Genomic DNA, 17,411 nt, shown 5'->3' with positions numbered 1-17,411 from the left:
TAAATAAGTTTTATCCTTTTTTGTTCTTTATGATAGAAATTTTAATTTTTTCTCTGTTTGTTTCTCATTTTGCTATTGAATACTTAATAGTATTAACGTTGTCATATGTTTTTTATTAGTTTTCTTGAATTAATATCCACTTTTATTACATTCATTTTAATTTAATACAAATAATAAATAAAAATTATTTCAATAGTAACTTTGACTCTATTGCTCATATTCTTAAATATGAATTTTCTTATCATATTAAAAAGTCCCATCTCAAATTCAAATATATCTTATTCTTCTATTTTCTCCATTGGACCACATCTCCAAAAATCATCTTATACTTTCAAACTTAACCTAGCAATGCTCAATTCAAATATTAATCGTAAAACTCTAATTGTTGCAACAATATTTTCACTATTATTTTAAGAAATATTTATTTATGTATAAAATATTTATTGTCCGAATTGTCAACATTAATATATATATATATATATATATATATATATATATATATGTATATTAATATTTAATTATTTTTCCTACCATAACTGAATTATACACAAAATTTAATTAAAGATACCTATAGTAATGTATATTGTTCACAAATAAGGTCAGATACAAAGTTTATACTAAATAAAGAATTACTATTTCAACTTAAAATTAATATGTAAGATACAAAACGAAAATTTAATTGATTCTTTCTCAGAAAAGGATACCTATCATATCTGAATTATGCACAAAATTTTAATTAAAAATACCTACAGTAATGTATATTGTACCAAAATAAGGTCAGTTACAAAGCTTGATCAATTAATTAAAATTCGTCCCTACCATAATTTATTTTTCCCTACCATAATTATATAAAAAAATGTTAATTAAATTATACTACTAATAGAGATTTGTATCATAATTAAAAAATAATTCTTATTGAATTACTACTTCCATTAATTATGTTTCCATTTATAATTCAAATTTTTAATGTTGTATTAAAATTACCAAGTGATTTTTTTAATTTGGCACTTGGCTTAAGGTTATGCTTCATTACTCTCATTTTAATATAGTCAAGATAGATAGAAGATATAGATTGTAAAGGGGAAAAAGCAAAAGAGAAAAGGATAACATAATTGTTCGGAATTACGCTGATTTGGCCCCTTCTGACCACCCAACACAAACCCTCACCCCTTTCTCTCTCTCTCTGCTCTCTCTCTCTCTGCAACAGTCTGTTGTTGTTCATAGCTTTGTATTCGAACCCTAAATCTCTCTCTCTCTCTTCGGCATTCAAATCCACATTAACTTCACTTCTCTCTTGTTTGCTCTTATCGATCTTGTTCTTATTCAATGGCCAAAAGCAAGCTCGATCTCCCGGACGATCTCCTTTCTTCCAAAGGTACTGCTCTTTATTGTCTATTTTTTGTTTTTAATTTTCATTTGTTTCGATTCAAAATGTCATTAATGCTATATATTAGGGTTTTATTGATCTGAGTTTAGTTGTACTTACTTTGCCGTTTGATTCTAGGGTTTCAGATCAGAATCAGACCCCCTTTTGCTGTGGTCTTTTAGGCTATCCTTCTGTAGTTATTTATTTATTTCGATTTGCTGCGTTAGATATTGAATCAATTTCTCTCTGTCAAATTAATTGCCTTGTTGAAATGAAGCGGACTTTTAACTAGTCCGGGGTTGAAGTATAGTTCGTTCATTGATGAAATCAATTTCTTTGCTTCTATTGGATTTTTGAATTCAAAGTATTGTGTTTTGCCTTAAAATATGGAGAATTCGGCAAAACTATGGGGAAGCAAGTGTGCTCAAATTGTACTCAGACCTTTTTGTTTGACTTACATTTGACTGTTTGGACGAGGCATTAGAAGATAAATGGATTTGAATTATAGTGTATATTCTTTTGTAGGACCCTGTTTGTTATCCCTTTTGCATTTTCTCACATCTGTGTCATGTTTCTCATTTTTGGTATGATTTGGCGCACAAGCTGGAAATTTATGTTCATTTTCATCTTGCCTTCTCTTCTTTTTTCTTTCTTTATTGGTGCCGGGAGGGGGGGTTGTTTTATTTCATTTTGTGGTTTCATGCTTTACATTTCTTAAGACACATCTGCAGGTAATTATGATGACAAGTCATTCTTGGTGTCGATTGACGATTCGAAAGGTAGTTCATTTCCCTTTTTAATTGTCTTTGCATGTGGGTTATGTATCTTTATCTGGAACTGTTGAAATAGCTTCTTAGCTGCTTTACCATTCATGAGTTTGACCTTTTAATATGTACACGATATGCTGCTTATGTTGGTTGGCCTTTTCTTTAGATCAAGCAGCGGTGGACAGTAACATTCCTTTGTCTCCCCAGTGGCTTTATGTGAAACCAAGTGACTCTAAGATGGTGAGTTTGCATTTAAGATACTAATTATTCTTCTAGTTAACTGTTGGTCCTCTTGCTATGTAATACCTAATCACATGACACCAATCTTCAAAGGAGATCACTGTTGAGTCTAGATTTTTTTTTTTTGGAATTCTTTGGTGTCTTATAGTTGCCTCGGGCACTTTGCCTTTCCAAGAATTATTTTTGTAGTAACCTATTTTTTGGTAAATTAAGTATGTGAAGCTTAATATTATCCATTCTCAGGAAATTTTAAATTATTATTCTTTTATTATCAGTGTATATTATTCTCGGCAGATGGTTTAAAATTGGAGAAGTCAACACTTTGTGAGACCATGGAAAGAATTTGGTAGCATCTCAAGTAATGAAAACATCAACTTGGACCTAACTGTATGTGTAAGGTGTGATGAATATTAGAATGTGCTATAAAATAAGTTTTCCTTTCCCTTAGACACTCTCTAACTTTCAAAAGAAAAGGTAATCGGATACCCACTGTCCAAGTTAGTCTGAAAGCCCCTTGGATAATGAATTACTGTATTGTCAAGGTCGATAGCAGCCTGACTGATGTGGATATAATATTAACGAAGTGAAGACACTGTCCACTAACCTTGCAATTTCAAGATGTCCGATCAATTTGTAAATTGTGTTTTTGTGCTATATATTATGTAGTGGGTCCTTGGGAAGTGAATTACTTTGTTATTATGGTGCACACTCTGTGTGTCATCTTGTTTGATGCAGAGCGATATGTTATTACTGATAACCTAGCAGACTGAGGCATATACTTCAATCTTGCTATTAAAACATATATGCTCGGTCTATTCAAGATGGAAGTGTTACACCTGTAATGGAGCACACGTGGGGTAAAATAGTGGCCTAGGCTTTTGATGACTTATTGATTTTGTGATATATATTATTTACAATCCATGGACTATAATAGGAATTGCTTTCTTCATGAATGTTCCTTCTTGACAGTGCTAACTTATTAAAAATTACATTTGGATATCTCACCATTGATTCTGCTCTTCAGACTATTGTATACAATAACTCGAAACTACCCCTTAAAATATTTCACAATTTAACTTTTGCTGTATTTTGCATTCCATGTTTCAGGGTTATGTTGGGTTGGTTACTGTCACTTATTTCCTTCTAGATCATTTTTGAGAAAATTCTCAATTACCATGTTGTGGCAGCTTCGGTTGTCTTAAACATATGGAGTTCTAACAATGTTCTCCACCTTCATGAACGATATTAGTCTACTTAAATATTTAAATTATTATCTTACTGCATTTGGATTTTCCATCTTCATTCTCTAGGTATTTCAAGTTTTGTTGGTTATACTTGTCCATGCTAGCTTCTCTACTGCTATTAGTTCTTCAACCGTAATCCTTTTTTTTTTTTGGGGTCAAACTCTATTTTGCACCACAGGAAATGCGTGCACCAAGTTCTCTCTCACTTGGAAGTTCTGCTGATTCAAATCAGAAGGATGCTTGGCGTTCAGATGTGCCTGATGAAAAAAAAGATTGGAGAAGACCCACAGCAGAGACGGAGAGTGGTCGCCGATGGCGTGAAGAAGAGAGGGAAACTGGCTTGCTTGGTAGAAGAGATCGTAGGAAACCAGATCGCCGTGCTGAAAATGCTCCTGCCAAAGAAACCACAGACGCTAGAGCTTTACCTGCTTCTGACAGATGGCACGATGTTAATAATCGCAATTTGGGGCATGACACAAGACGTGATACCAAGTGGTCCTCTAGGTGGGGTCCTGAAGACAAAGAAAAGGAAGCACGGAATGAGAAGAGGATAGATGTAGATAAGGACGAAGTTCATAATGAGGTTCAAACATTTGGTGCTAACCGTACTGTGTCCGAGCGGGAGTCGGATACTCGAGATAAGTGGAGACCACGGCATAGATTGGAGGGTAGCTCTGGTGCTCTTGGTTCCTATCGTGCTGCTCCAGGATTTGGAGGGGAGAAAGGAAGAGTCGAGGGGTCAAATGTGGGATTTACCATGGGGCGTGGGAGATCTAGCGTGGCCATTTTAAAACCTTCTGGGTGTGCAATTGGGGCTGCACAATTTGACAATTCTGTCCCTGGAAAACCAAGCATCTCAACTCACATATATTGTTATCCGCGGGGGAAGATTTTGGATATATACCGCAGGCAAAAGCTGGAGCAATCTTTTTGTAGCTTGCCTGTAAATATGGAAGAAGCACCCCCTATCACTCAACTAAGTACCACTGAACCATTAGCTTTTGTTGTTCCTGATTCTGCGGAGGAGGTGAGCTATGTGAATTACATTATTATTGGCACTCTTGCCTGTAGTTAATGATGAAGTTATTGATATTGATAACTTTAGCTTGTTAAATCTATCTTACAGGCCATCCTTAATGATATATGGCAAGGTAAAATTACTAGTAGTGGTGTGATGTACAATTCTTACAGAAAGGGCCGATCAACGGATAATGTTACAGGTAATTTTTCTTGATCACTCTCATGTGGTGCTGCGTTGAGTGGAAGTCGTCCTTTCTGAATTTGTGTGTGTATTTTCCAGAAATAGGGGATGGCGAGTTTTCCGATGGAAAACAGGGCATTCTCTCTGCAGACATCATTGAGGAGACAGGGGATATGTTTCCAAAAACGTTAAACGATGTAGAAGAGTCAAATGTCAATAGCCTTTTCTGTGGAAATGATGTCAATGTCATATTGGGTGGTAAGTAAAGTATTTCACTTCATGTGTTTTAGAATTCTTTTAAGTGTTGCTTATCTGGATTGCTTTTCTTGTTGATCTGACAAAGCAATTTGTTGTCTCTCTAGAAGGGGATGCAAATCATGAAGTACAAAAAGAGAAAGTTTTTGAAGATATTGCTAGGGATGACACTTTGTTGACCAATAAGAGAGCTGACAACATAGGCAGCTTGAAAGATAGTAGTACTCAACTTGATCATTCTGAAATCAAGTTACCTGATTATGCAGCAACTAGGCACCCTCTCTTTGAGAGCATTGAACAGAATGTTGCTTTTGATGTCAATGCAAAGCTTCCCGATAATTCAAATTCTATATATATCATGCTCTCTGATATCAACAACTCAAGACACAGTGGTATTGAAAACCAATTAGAGAGGGATATCCCACCTGAGGAATTGAGTTTGTATTATTGTGATCCTCAGGGAGAAATTCAGGGACCATTTCTTGGAGTTGACATCATATCATGGTTTGAGCAAGGATTTTTTGGAACTGACTTACTGGTTCGTGTGGAAGGTGCTCCTGAGGATTCACCTTTCTACGAATTGGGTGACGTAATGCCGCATTTAAAATTTGGACATATGTATGCCAGTAATATGGATCTCCCTAAGGTTGATCAACCTGCTGTATTAGAGGGGAAGCTGGAGTCTGGTTTACGCAGTTCTGTTAGTGAGCTTTTTTCTTCAGCTCCCCTTGATGGATTAAGCTGGCCATCATCTGATTTTGATGGTCTTTCTGCACAGCGTTTTCAGTCAAAAGTACCTGATCTGTCATATTCTCAAAGTGAAGACTTTAATGAATTCGTTGGTCAAAATGAAGGTTTGTCAGCATTTTATCATTGAATTCCTGTTTTATTCCAGTAGAGGATTACTTCTTATAGAAAGAGGGCATCTCAATCCTTTTCCTCCCTATACAGTGCTAAGTTTTTGACGGTTGATATTTTTTGTGGATGACATCGTTTTCATAGCTGATTCTTTAAATATTCTTCTTCATTTGCAGAATCTTCGTTTCCAGGTAGACCCGGAAGTAGAGGCAATCCTATTGGAAAAACTTTGAGGGGCCCCACTGATCTTTCGAATACCAATCATCCCATTCCTAGTGAATTAATGGAGCCCGGGGCTCCGAGTCAGAAAGATAAAATGCACCCACTTGGTTTGTTATGGTCCGAGCTCGAAGGCACTTCAAGAAGGAATGATCAAATTCCAAATGTTCCTTTTAGCGGAGGTGGTCAGGATCAAATTCTAAACCCTGTAGCTGCAAGGGTTGCCCCTTTTGGTTCAAGGACCGAGTCAACTTCTACTGCAGAAATGTGGGATGCTTATAGAAGAAATGCTCCTTCTGACTTGAACTTATATCAAGATGCCATGGATGCTCACCGCTTGTCGCACATGGACCGGGAACCAAATCATTTTGAATTGGCAGAAAAGCTGTTCTCTCAGCAACTTCAACAACATCCACATAGTTTACTGTCTGCTCATAACAGCCACTTGAATGAAGCAATGCTGGAAAGAGGGGCAAGCCATAATTCAGTACACCACCCACAGGTTGCCAGTCAAATTGAGCAGGATTTGGAACGCGTTATGGCCCTTCAGCTGCAGCACCAGAGACAGCTGCAGCTTCAACAACATCAGCAAATGCAGCAACAGCAACAGTTCCATCAACAGCAGATGCTACTGAAAGAACAACAACAGTCTCATGCTAGACAGTTGCTTCTTGAACAATTGTTGCAGAGTCAAATGTCTGATACTAACCGTGCACAGTCACGTCTTGATGCTACAAGGCCTAACAATGCCCTGGAACAGGTTTTGATGAAGCAGCAAATTCTAACTGAACTACAACGCTCTCACCTTCATCCAAGACATACTGAACCATCAATTGAGCATCTCATTCAGGCTAAACTTGGTCAAATGCCACATCAAGGGCATCAAAATGATTTAATGGAGCTCGTATCACGAGCAAAACATGGACAGATGCACCCTTTGGCTCATCAAATTCTTCAGCAAGAACAATTGCATAGCAGGCAGTTGCCTGTTGGATTAAGGCAACAATTGGAAATGGAGGAAGACAGGCATTCTGGTTCTGTATGGCCTGTAGATGAAGCTGGTCAGTTTCTCCGAATCCCAACTGATGCTCATCGATCCAACTCTGGATTTGGACCATTAGATTTTTACCAACAGCAACAGGTGCCATCTCCCGAAGAACATTTAAGTCACCTTGAAAGGAATTTGTCTGTACAAGATAGATTCGCACATGGTCTCTATGACTCTGGATTATTGCCGTTTGAACGATCAATGTCATTACCAGTTGGTGGTCCTGGAGTAAAAATGGATGTTGCAAATCCACTTGTGCAGCAACAAAGTTTAGAAATGCAAGATCTGAATTCAAGAATGCATTCAGGTGCTCAGATGGCTGGGTTCTCAAATGATGTCTACTCGCAATCTCCTCACCAGCATTTGGTTCCGAACCAGTTTCATGCTTTGCATCCAGATACCATTGAAAAACATTGGTCTAAAAGCAACGGTCAGATACCTATGGATTGGATGGAATCTCGAATGAAGCAACTGAATCTCAATAGTGAAAGGGAAAAAAAGGATTTTGATGTCAAACAGGTTTCTGAAGATCCTAGTATGTGGATGTCAGCTGGTATGAATGATGACAGTTCAAAGCGATTGCTTTTGGAACTGCTTCATCCTAAATATGGCCAGCAGTCAACTGAGCAAGCAGAAATGCCCAATGGAATTTCACATGAGATACCGTCTGGTCATGTTCTTGGGACAAATTCAGCAAACCGCTCAATTAATCCCCTATTGAATCAGGATATGAGTCAAAACCAAACCTTCTCTGTAGGGTCGTTCGGTTCTACTTCAGGTATGCTACCACAGAGAGATCTTGTGGATGAGAGGTCCCATGTTCTTGCTGGTGGTGAAAGATTGCCCCACAAATCTCATTCTGGAGCGTTGGCTGAAGCTAATCCTCTCTTTTCTAGCATCAGTGATGCCTCCCAGGTATGATACCTGACTAGATGTGTTTAAATGTTGAGGTGATACAGCTGTGCTTAAATTTCAAGATGGTTTATGCAGAGGCACTCAGAGGCTCGAGAAAACACTGTCGAGCAAGCTGGTCTGACGGCTATAACAGGGGACATCCCAGTAAACATTCTCCGCAGGCCTACTTCACTTGGGACTGGAGGTTAGTGTTAGTCTGTCTTGTGCTCTATTTTCCTGGTTGGATTTTTTGTTTTTGTGGAGAAATGACAACTGTTTCAATCCGACTTCAGGTGGTAATGTTGGCTTGTATGATGACAAGATAGGTACAGGTGACTCTTTGCCAGAGGAACCTGCTAAGGAACGGTAAGGATTATCTCCTGCTTCTATCCGAGTAAAGGTCTAATTTTATTTTTGGCTTACCGTTTCCATGGTTAAACTTCTTTTAATTCTATTTGTATCAGGAATATGGTTATTTTTGTAAGCTTGTAACATAAGGGACACCAATGATCAATGGTTATTTATCCATTCTAGTAGTTTCTTCCTCTCCCATTAATAAAAAAATAAAAGAAAAAAGGTTTCCTCCTCTCATGAAATATGACATTCTTGTGTATGTATGCATTGGTGGACTACCAATCAGGTCTGTCTGGTATTGCTATATGAGATTATGTATGTGATATCACGAAGATTACCTTGGTAATGTTTGCATAATGCATCTGTTTTTTTTTTTTTTTTTGGATAGAGTGTCTGCAATGACATCAAAAAGGCCAGAAAACATTTTGCTGAAGCGTCCACCTGTCTCGCGAGTGTCATCTAACCTGGAAGGGTTTTCTGAATTGACTTCTGATTCACTTGTTAGAGGGAAAAATCCTTCGAATGCCATGGTTTCTGAAGGTAGTTTATCTTTCTGCTTTTGTTGTTATTTATCTCTTGTATGGTCTGGATTTTTACTGTGGTCCCAACCTGTATTGCACCTTGAACATGTGGGCGGAATATACTAGTAGTATTGGTCTGCTTTTCCATCATGCCTCTAGTTCTTTCCACCAGCAGTTGCTAATGCCTTTCATTTTAACACCTTTAATTTTTTCCATTAGGGGGGAAAGTAGAAGTTGGAGGTAACACAGCAAATCAAGCCGCTGACATAGTGACACCTGGAAAGAAAGATGTGCGCTTTCGGCGAACTGCCTCATGTAGTGATTCTGATGTTTCTGAGACATCATTCAGTGACATGGTTAAGAGTAGTGCGAAGAAGCCAACAGCCCAGGAGGCTCATGCTTCAGAATCATCAGATGGAACACAGGGTGCCCGTAGCGGCAGCAAGAAAAAAGGGAAGAAAGGAAGACAAATTGATCCAGCTCTTCTTGGATTCAAGGTCACAAGCAATCGCATCATGATGGGTGAGATACAGCGGATAGAAGATTAGTGGCTGTACAGTTGTAACTTATTTTTTGTCCCAATTAATTCTCTTGCTGTACAGATTTTTTAAGTCCCTGTAAAGTTCTCTCTCACCATTCTTTAGTTTTTTTTCTTCCCCTTTTTCACCAATCTGCATCCCATTAGAGTAGGGTTGACTGGATGTAGCTTGTGTCAGAAATGATAACCAGTTGGTTGGGATAAGGTAGGAAAAAGCTTGTATAGATTGTATCTTTACGGATCAAATGTAACATAATGTGTCCTAAATCCTAGTAAGTGTATATTGTTTCCAGCCTGTTAGTTTTGTTGCCTTGTTCATTTTAAATACTCAGCCGTGAATTGTGATATAAAATCTTCCTGGCCCACAGTGAGGCATGTTAAGGTTGATTTGTGCCGTAAAAGCAAGTGAAGTTGTAGCAAAGCTAATGCTAACCCTGGCGCATGCATACTACTATAGTACTATGTATCATTGAAAACGATTTGAAGCATGAAATGCAATTAGAGCCAACCCTGGGGCGCATGCATACTACTATAGTACTATGTATCATTGAAAACGATTTGAAGCATGAAATGCAATTAGAGCCAACCCTGGGGCGTGCATACTACTATAGTAAAGTACAATAACATATCGCTGGCTTAGTTTAACTAAAAAAAATGAGGCATCCAGGCTGCATTTTGGGGGGGGGGGGGGGACTCCCACCAGTTAAGTCATTTTTCTGATTTTTAAGGAACTTGTTTTCCTAGAGAAAATGTTGTGGACCAAACATGGGAAAGCTGAAACTGCTTATGCATTTAATGAGTTGGTTATACTATATACCATAGATGTATTGTTTGTGCCTCCAAGAAAAGAGGTTATAGCAGTAATGCTTACAAAGCTAGTCTTCTTTGCTCTGCTAAAGTACAACTAAGGTTTCAATGACGCGTTTGGAACTCATCAACCTGTTATTTCCAGTTATGTTTGTAGTCAACAAGTTACTACAGAACTCTATTTTCCATCAAAGAGCTGCATAATTGTTTTACCCAAGATCCACTCAGTGGCAACAGGAGGTAAATGTCCCTGCTTAGCAAGAAGATGAACTGCTTCTCTTGCTTCTTTATACCCGCACTCGGGAACAACATAGGGAAAGTCACTGTAGCATGTAAATAGATTCGGATTCAGATACACCCGATAACATTTAGCAATCTATTTAGAAGTTCTAAGGTTGATGTGCAATGAACAATTATGATGGTGATTTATTACCTTCCCCACATAACACGGTGTGCACCATAACTGGAGACTAGTTGGGCTAGAACTTGAGACAAGTCCTCATATGGATACCGATTTCTTGACACTCTGAACAGAGCACTGAATTTTACGTATACCTGTCACGCACAATGCAAATACTATCTCAGATACTAGGAAGAGATTTGTCAATAATACTTCAGAATAATGTTAAAAACAGTCAAATTATCTTCCAGCTCTTATTTTTGGTATGGAAAAGATCAGAACTAGAGAATAAATGCTGTGTGCAATGTATCTTAAAAAAGGATGATTACTGATTAGGCAGGTATCAGGCTAAAGTCAAAAAGAGAGTTTCAGTGCCTTGAGCCCAACTATAAAGGTTTAAAATCTTGAGAATGTTGCGAGCAAAGAACATCTTAATTGGTTAGTTTTTGTTTAGACAGATTTAGTTGTCTTCTGCAGGATCCAGAGCAGATGTTAAATATTCAACTAAGTGTAGACTAAAGAAATCCAGTATGACTTTCAGTAAAAGTTACCTGTGGGAATCTTGAAAGCTTTAACAGTTCTGAGAAACTTGGACTTTCTTCATCATTGCTACAAGACATTCAGGCAAATCACCTAACGTTATTCTCTATTCTCACCAACGAATGACAATTCAGAAAAAAACTTCAGCGATGACTTACTTTGGGGGCTTACAGAAAGCCAGATGATCAAGCAGAACAACAGTGGAGGGAAATTCTGTGCACAGTTCCTCAATTTCTTGCAAATGCAAATCCAGACCCTGAAAGAATCCATCTTAGTGTCATCTCATAGTCTACTATTCATTATTGTAGACGCAGAATGAGAACTTCATGGGAAAACATTGAGTTGAACAATGCTCTCCTCAACTGAAGAGCTTGTAATAGTACCACGGATAAACAGTTTATGGCACATTATTACTTCAGAGTTTTATGTATTTCCCGAAGAGTTGAATGCTAGTAGTACCTTCATACACATGAAACCAACTGGAACTCCAAGCTCTCCAGCCTTAGAGAATAATGCCTTTCCGATTTCATTTGTCATCTGCTAAAAGACTCAACATGGTTAGTGGCAATTACCAAAAACAAGTCCACCCAGTTCAGCGTTACATCACTCTTAGAATTTGAAGGTATAACCAAGTACAAGACTTATCAGGTATGTATCTGATTTTCTTCTAATTTCTGGTTGGATATGTGTTCTCTTTGCATCTAGTTAACCATAAAGGAAGGAACGTATGGTTAAAAGAAAACTTCATAGGTTCTTCCAACATAACGAATCTTTTAAAGAGTTTAATGCCTCATACTCTGATAAACTTCATTGGCAATACTAAGGTCCACGGCAAAGTAAACTCTGAGATCAATATTACGGAAGGAAAGATTCTGAAACTCTGAGATCAATATTACGGAAGGAAAGATTCTGCATCAAGATTGATACCTTTTCACCAGTAGGCCAAAGATACGGATTAAAGCGAACAGCACGATAACCATCCTAGAATGAGTGGTATCTTTTGTCAACATAATACCCAAATAATGAAAACACTAATATCTATAAATATGAGTTACCAAACCTTTAAAACCAGATCTTCAAGCTGCTTTATTCCGCTCCCATCTTTTGCTGGATTTGCGAGGCAACAACCGACGAATTTTGATGGAAACTTCTTCAGCACACTGGATAAAAGTAATTATGCATAAGGCAGACAATCTCTCAAGTCAATATGACTGCTACCAAGTACCAACAGAAGATAATTAACCAACTAGAAGACCGAAGAATACACAAATAATACATTTGTACTCGCAGTTTAAGGGAAGGAGAAAAAAGAGGGTAAATAACATCTGGTGCAATATCCTCGATAGTTGAAAGACATATGTACAGATGTTAGTTTGGAATAGCCATTTGCTACTATTAGTAATGTATTGAAAACAAGCATCTTAGTGAAGACAATTGACAAATCTTCTATTATATACTACTTAAGGAACAACTTCATTCGCCGAAACCTGGAAATCTACTTCTTATACATAAAAGAAAAAGCTGAAAATTCAATATAGTGAAGAGAGAAATGAAATGACCTGGTAACATAAGAATGATCAAACTTGTGATTAATGGGTTGAACAATAAGTGCTCCATCCACACCTGCTTCTTCCATACACTGCTAGAAACATAAACATTTGAAGGGATTTCAAATGTTGGTACAATGAAAGCATTGTGACAATCAACACTCAACAGTGACAACAAGAGAAGCATCTTTGGTATGTCGGAAGTATTTTCAACGGAAATGTTTTACCTTAGAAAGTCATTTTCTGGATCACTTTCAAATGCTTCGTTGGATACTAAAATAGGTGATATATTATGATCATCCAAGGTGAGGAATGATATTTTTGAGCATTAAAAGTTGACACCGATTACCAAGTGTTGGATATGAAATAACCATTAGGCGTTTGATATTTATAAAAGGAAGAATTTGAAGCCATTTTTCCTCTTTCCATAAATATTATTCTTAAAGAATACATTTTAACAATTCAAGATAACCAAACCTAGAAAATGATATATCAAGGAAATCATTTTTAAAGGAAATACTTTTCCCCACACCAAACCATGTAGAAGTAACTTTCAATTTGGTAATCTTGGAGAAAACATTTGTATCAATGAAAAACTAGAACATGATTTATCACGGATAATACTAATCTAAAGATAAAAATTGCATTCGTACCAAACAAACCCAAAAGAAGAAAAACATAAAGAGGCATCTACAACATTAACAGTTGATCATTCATAATATGAAAAAAGTGAAGCCTTTAGGAGGTACCTCCAGCAGGTAATCGACATGACCAGGCAAACTAGGCACTTGGCCAGGAAAATAAGGGTACTTTTCTGCAGCCTAACAAATTCCAAAGAAACACACATTAATTAATTAATTCCTCATACTTCAACGAAATCTGCCAAACAAAAAAAGTATAAAATCTGGTGGTATGTACCTCTTGTGGGGATGCCCAGACATGCAAATGTGAGTCAATGATTTTGCTCATTATTTGTGTCTCTCTCTGATCACCTTGACTGCTTGTTAAGGGTCTTACTCTTGAATGTTTTCTTTGGCTTGATACAAAAACCCAAGGCCAGTTGAAGCTATTTAGAGAAGGAAATGGAGTCCATATCAATGCCAAAGGCTTTAGTGAGTCCACTCTCACTACTCCCATTTCTCTTGCTTCTCTGGTTCTCAATCCTAACCGAGACCGCATGGAAATTATTGCCTCAACTGTAATGTTAATTTATATAAATCTACTCACAAGCCTTTTCCGTAATGGTGTCGTGGTGTAGTTGGTTATCACGTCAGTCTAACACACTGAAGGTCTCCGGTTCGAGTCCGGGCGACGCCATGATTTTTGGTTGCTTTGTTACCTTTCTTTCCTGTATCTTTATTTTTCTATTCGGATATACAATAGTTATACGATGCAATTGTATAACATAATTTGCTTTAGCTTCTATACATATTAGCTTAATTGCAATGCCGACGGTAACTTTTGAAAAAAAATAATAATTTACAAGCACGCATTAATTATAATACTAACAAAGTATTAACTTATAAAAAGATAAATGACATATTACAATACGTTAAAGTGTTAGATAATGAGCTAAGAAAAATTATTTCTACTACCCCTATTAAGTTACTAAAAGGTACTGCAAGTAAACATGTGTAATTTTCTTTTGTGAAAATGTTTCACAAGTTATTAAAAGTGTAATAATTATTCCTTCAAAGTTTACTAGAGTTCCCGAGTTCAAACTCTAAGGGTCTGTTTGGAAAGCCACCAGCTAATTGGAAATAGTGTAATTATTAGGGTAGTAATTATACAACTGTAACGACCCGACCGATCGCTTTGAGTGTTGTAGCACCGTTCCCCCATTTACTGCTTATTCCATGCTCAATTGTTGTTAGGTGACTTGCCGGGGTGGTTGGTTTGGTTCCGGAGATGTTTCAGAATGGATTGGGACACTTATTCCCAAGGTTGGAAGCCTAAATTGAAAGAGTTGACCGGATATTGACTTATGTGTAAATGGCTTCCGAATGGAGTTTTGACGGTTCCGATAGCCCCGTAGGGTGATTTTAGAGTGTGTCCGGATAGTGATTTGGAGTTCCGTAAGTGATTTTGGCTTGAAATGGTGAAAGTTGAAAAAATGGAAGTTTGGAGAATTGAGAAACTTGGCTGAGAGTTGACTTTGTGGTTACCGAGCTCGAATTTGGTTCCGGAAGTTGAAATAGGTCTGCTGTATCATTTATGAACTGTGTGCAAAATTTGAGGTCAATCGGAGTTGATTTGATAGATTTCGGCATTGATTGTAGAAGTTGAAATTTCTTAGTTTTCATTAGTTTTGAATTGGGGTGCGATTCGTGTTTTTGATATTGTTCGATGTGATTTGAGGCCTCGACTAAGTTTGTATTGTATTTTAGAATTTGTTGTTATGTTTGGTTGAGGTCCCGGGGGCCTTGGGTGGATTCCGGATGGTTAACGGATCAAAAGTTAGACTTGAAGTATTGTTGAGATTTTTGCCTTCTGTTGTGATCGCACCTGTGAGGGGATTAACCGCAGGTGCGACGCCGCAGGTGCGGCTGAAGTGGCGTAGAAGCGGAGCTGGGGCTTCACTGGGTTGTGTCGCAGGTGCGAGGAAACTTCCGCATCTATGAGCCCGCAGATGCGAGCAAGGCTCCGCAGATGCGGAGAATGTGGAAGTGAAGCTGTCTTCGCAGAAGCAGACTGCTGGTCGCAGAAGCGCCTCTGCAGGTGCGGATCTTGGAGCGTAGGTGCAAACCTTGTGGACTTAAGTGAATTTCTGCAGAAGCGGAGTTTTTTATCACAAAAGCGATTCTGCATGTGCGTAGTTTGAGGCCGCAGAAGCGGAAGGACCTGGGCAGTGTTTAAATTCAAGGGTTCAGAGATTTTTAATCATTTTGGACTTTGCAAGCTCGGATAAGGCAATTTTTGAGAGCAGTTTCGAGTGATTTCATGAGGTAAGCCACTTTTAATTATTTTTATTCAATATTATTGATTATCTATTGAATTTCTCACCTAGTTTATGTGTTTTTAAGGTGGAATTTTGGGAGTTTTGGTCCAGGGATTGGGTATCATCAGCTGAATATTCGTGCTTTGGATGTTCCAAAGATGACTTTTTAGACTAAATATGGCCACTATGAGTTTCTAGTGATGTCCTTCGTTTGAAAAATACCCCGACGGATTTCATGTCCGCACAAGGATTCCAGGAGGCCATGGACCGTATGCTGTGGTTCATGGACTCTATGACGCAGGGTGGTTTATTTCCAGTAGACCCATCCACATCTCAGGTGGGAGGGGGAGCACAGACTCGTACCACTCAAACTCTAGGGCATGCTGCTGTCGTATATCAGACCCCAGGTACACTACCCGTAGGTAAGGCTCAACCAGTTGCAGCGGCTATACCAAAGCCCAGACCAGTAGCGATCAGCGAGCTGCAGAAGCTATTGGATGGATGGACCAGGCTACATCCTCCTGCCTTTAGCGGTGAGCGACAAGAGGACCCCAGGACTTTATTGATCATTGCAGGGACAGACTGCACAACATGAGAGTATTGGAGTCCTACGAGGTGGACTTTACCACATTCCAGCTGGACGGCAGGGCCCGTAGATGGTGGTAGTCCTATCTTTTCAGCAGACCAACAGATTATCCTCCCTTGACTTGGGACCAGTTCATACATCTCTTTCTTGAGAGTTATATCCCACCCTCTCAAAGGGATGAGTTACGGGGTCAGTTCGAACGGCTCCAGTAGGGTTAGATGTCTGTGACCGATTACGAGGAGAGATTCTCTAAGTTATCTCGCCATACATTTATGATACTCCCCACCAATGCAGAGCGAGTGCAAAGGCTTATTGTGGGGTTGCACTACGATATTCAGGTCACTATGGCCCGAGAGAATGAGACATGGACTCTTTACGAATAGGTTGTGGAGATAGCTCGGCTGATCGAGAGTATACGTTAGCATGGTCGAGAACAGGCGCTGAGGGACAAGCGGTCTCGATATTCTAGAGGGTTCAGTGGTGCTCCGTTTGGGGGCAAAAGTCAGTTTGTGAGGGGCCAGATTACCATGCCCACGTATCTAGCACCACTGCCTTCTCGGGGTGCTCTAGTGCGGCCCTATTTCAGCGCTATTTCAGAGAGCTCCTTCCATCTACCAGCTATTCAAGGTTCTTCTAGTGGGTGTTCAGGTCCCCAAGGTCAGACTCAGGGTCAGTAATCTTCCACATCGAGAGGTTGCTTTGAGTGTAGGGAGCTTGGTCATGTAAGGAAATTCTTCCCCAGGCTTCAGGGCAAGGTAGTACAGCAGGGCCATCAGCCCATGATTACAACACCAACTACTGTACCAGTCGTCCGGCCGCCCAGAGGCAGAGGGCAAGAGGGAAGGGGTCGCCCTAGAGGTGGAGGCCAGTCAAGTGGCGCTTCAGCTAGGTTCTATGCCTTTCCAGTCATACCAGATGCAATAGCCTCAGACGCCGTGATCACATGTATTTTTTTGTCTGCGGTAGGGATGCTTCGGTACTATTTGATCCAGGGTCTACGTATTCATATGTTTTATCTTTGTTTTCTCATTTTCTAGGTGTTTCTCATGAATTCTTGGGTGCTCCTATATGTGTCCACGCTAGTGGGC

The 17,411-nt window shown here is 38.8% G+C and overlaps 2 protein-coding genes and 1 non-coding gene across 9 annotated transcripts; 2 read left to right on the top strand and 1 right to left on the bottom strand.

Annotated features, from left to right (window-relative positions):
* Positions 1-1,100: 1,100 nt before the first annotated feature.
* LOC107790743 (uncharacterized) lies at positions 1,101-9,805 on the top strand. 4 transcript variants are annotated; one of them, XM_075237093.1, is made up of 12 exons: positions 1,101-1,375; positions 2,098-2,145; positions 2,300-2,373; positions 3,796-4,644; positions 4,744-4,837; positions 4,918-5,076; positions 5,184-5,927; positions 6,108-8,113; positions 8,189-8,297; positions 8,386-8,458; positions 8,835-8,986; positions 9,187-9,805. In XM_075237093.1, exons 1-12 carry the CDS (start codon positions 1,327-1,329, stop codon positions 9,513-9,515), a joined length of 4,686 nt encoding a protein of 1,561 aa, XP_075093194.1. In that variant the 5' UTR covers positions 1,101-1,326; the 3' UTR covers positions 9,516-9,805. The 4 variants fall into 4 exon arrangements, with proteins under 4 accessions (XP_075093194.1, XP_016468191.2, XP_016468190.2 ...); XM_016612705.2 differs by having other exon boundaries at positions 1,102-1,375; positions 5,181-5,927; XM_016612704.2 differs by having other exon boundaries at positions 1,188-1,375; positions 2,086-2,145.
* A 468-nt stretch (positions 9,806-10,273) lies between these two features.
* On the bottom strand, positions 10,274-13,967 carry LOC107790742 (uncharacterized). 4 transcript variants are annotated; one of them, XM_016612699.2, is made up of 10 exons: positions 13,718-13,967; positions 13,549-13,620; positions 12,812-12,894; positions 12,313-12,412; positions 12,180-12,233; positions 11,712-11,792; positions 11,411-11,508; positions 11,264-11,321; positions 10,746-10,867; positions 10,274-10,635 (listed from the first exon to the last, which is right to left on the bottom strand). In XM_016612699.2, the coding sequence occupies exons 1-10, from the start codon at positions 13,934-13,936 to the stop codon at positions 10,491-10,493; spliced, it is 1,032 nt and encodes a 343-aa protein (XP_016468185.1). In that variant the 5' UTR covers positions 13,937-13,967; the 3' UTR covers positions 10,274-10,490. The 4 variants fall into 4 exon arrangements, with proteins under 4 accessions (XP_016468185.1, XP_016468187.1, XP_016468186.1 ...); XM_016612701.2 differs by having other exon boundaries at positions 12,812-12,891; XM_016612700.2 differs by having other exon boundaries at positions 11,712-11,789; positions 13,718-13,966.
* Positions 13,968-14,042: 75 nt separating this feature from the next.
* On the top strand, positions 14,043-14,116 carry TRNAV-AAC (transfer RNA valine (anticodon AAC)). The gene has a single exon. It is a non-coding gene; the product is annotated as a tRNA-Val (tRNA).
* The last annotated feature ends 3,295 nt before the right edge of the window (positions 14,117-17,411 follow it).

Source organism: Nicotiana tabacum, chromosome 18 (genome assembly GCF_000715075.1).
Source record: "Nicotiana tabacum cultivar K326 chromosome 18, ASM71507v2, whole genome shotgun sequence".
Classification (NCBI taxonomy): Eukaryota; Viridiplantae; Streptophyta; class Magnoliopsida; order Solanales; family Solanaceae; genus Nicotiana; species Nicotiana tabacum.
The sequence above is the reverse complement of the archived record's forward strand: the minus strand, read 5'-3'. Positions and strand labels throughout refer to the sequence as shown.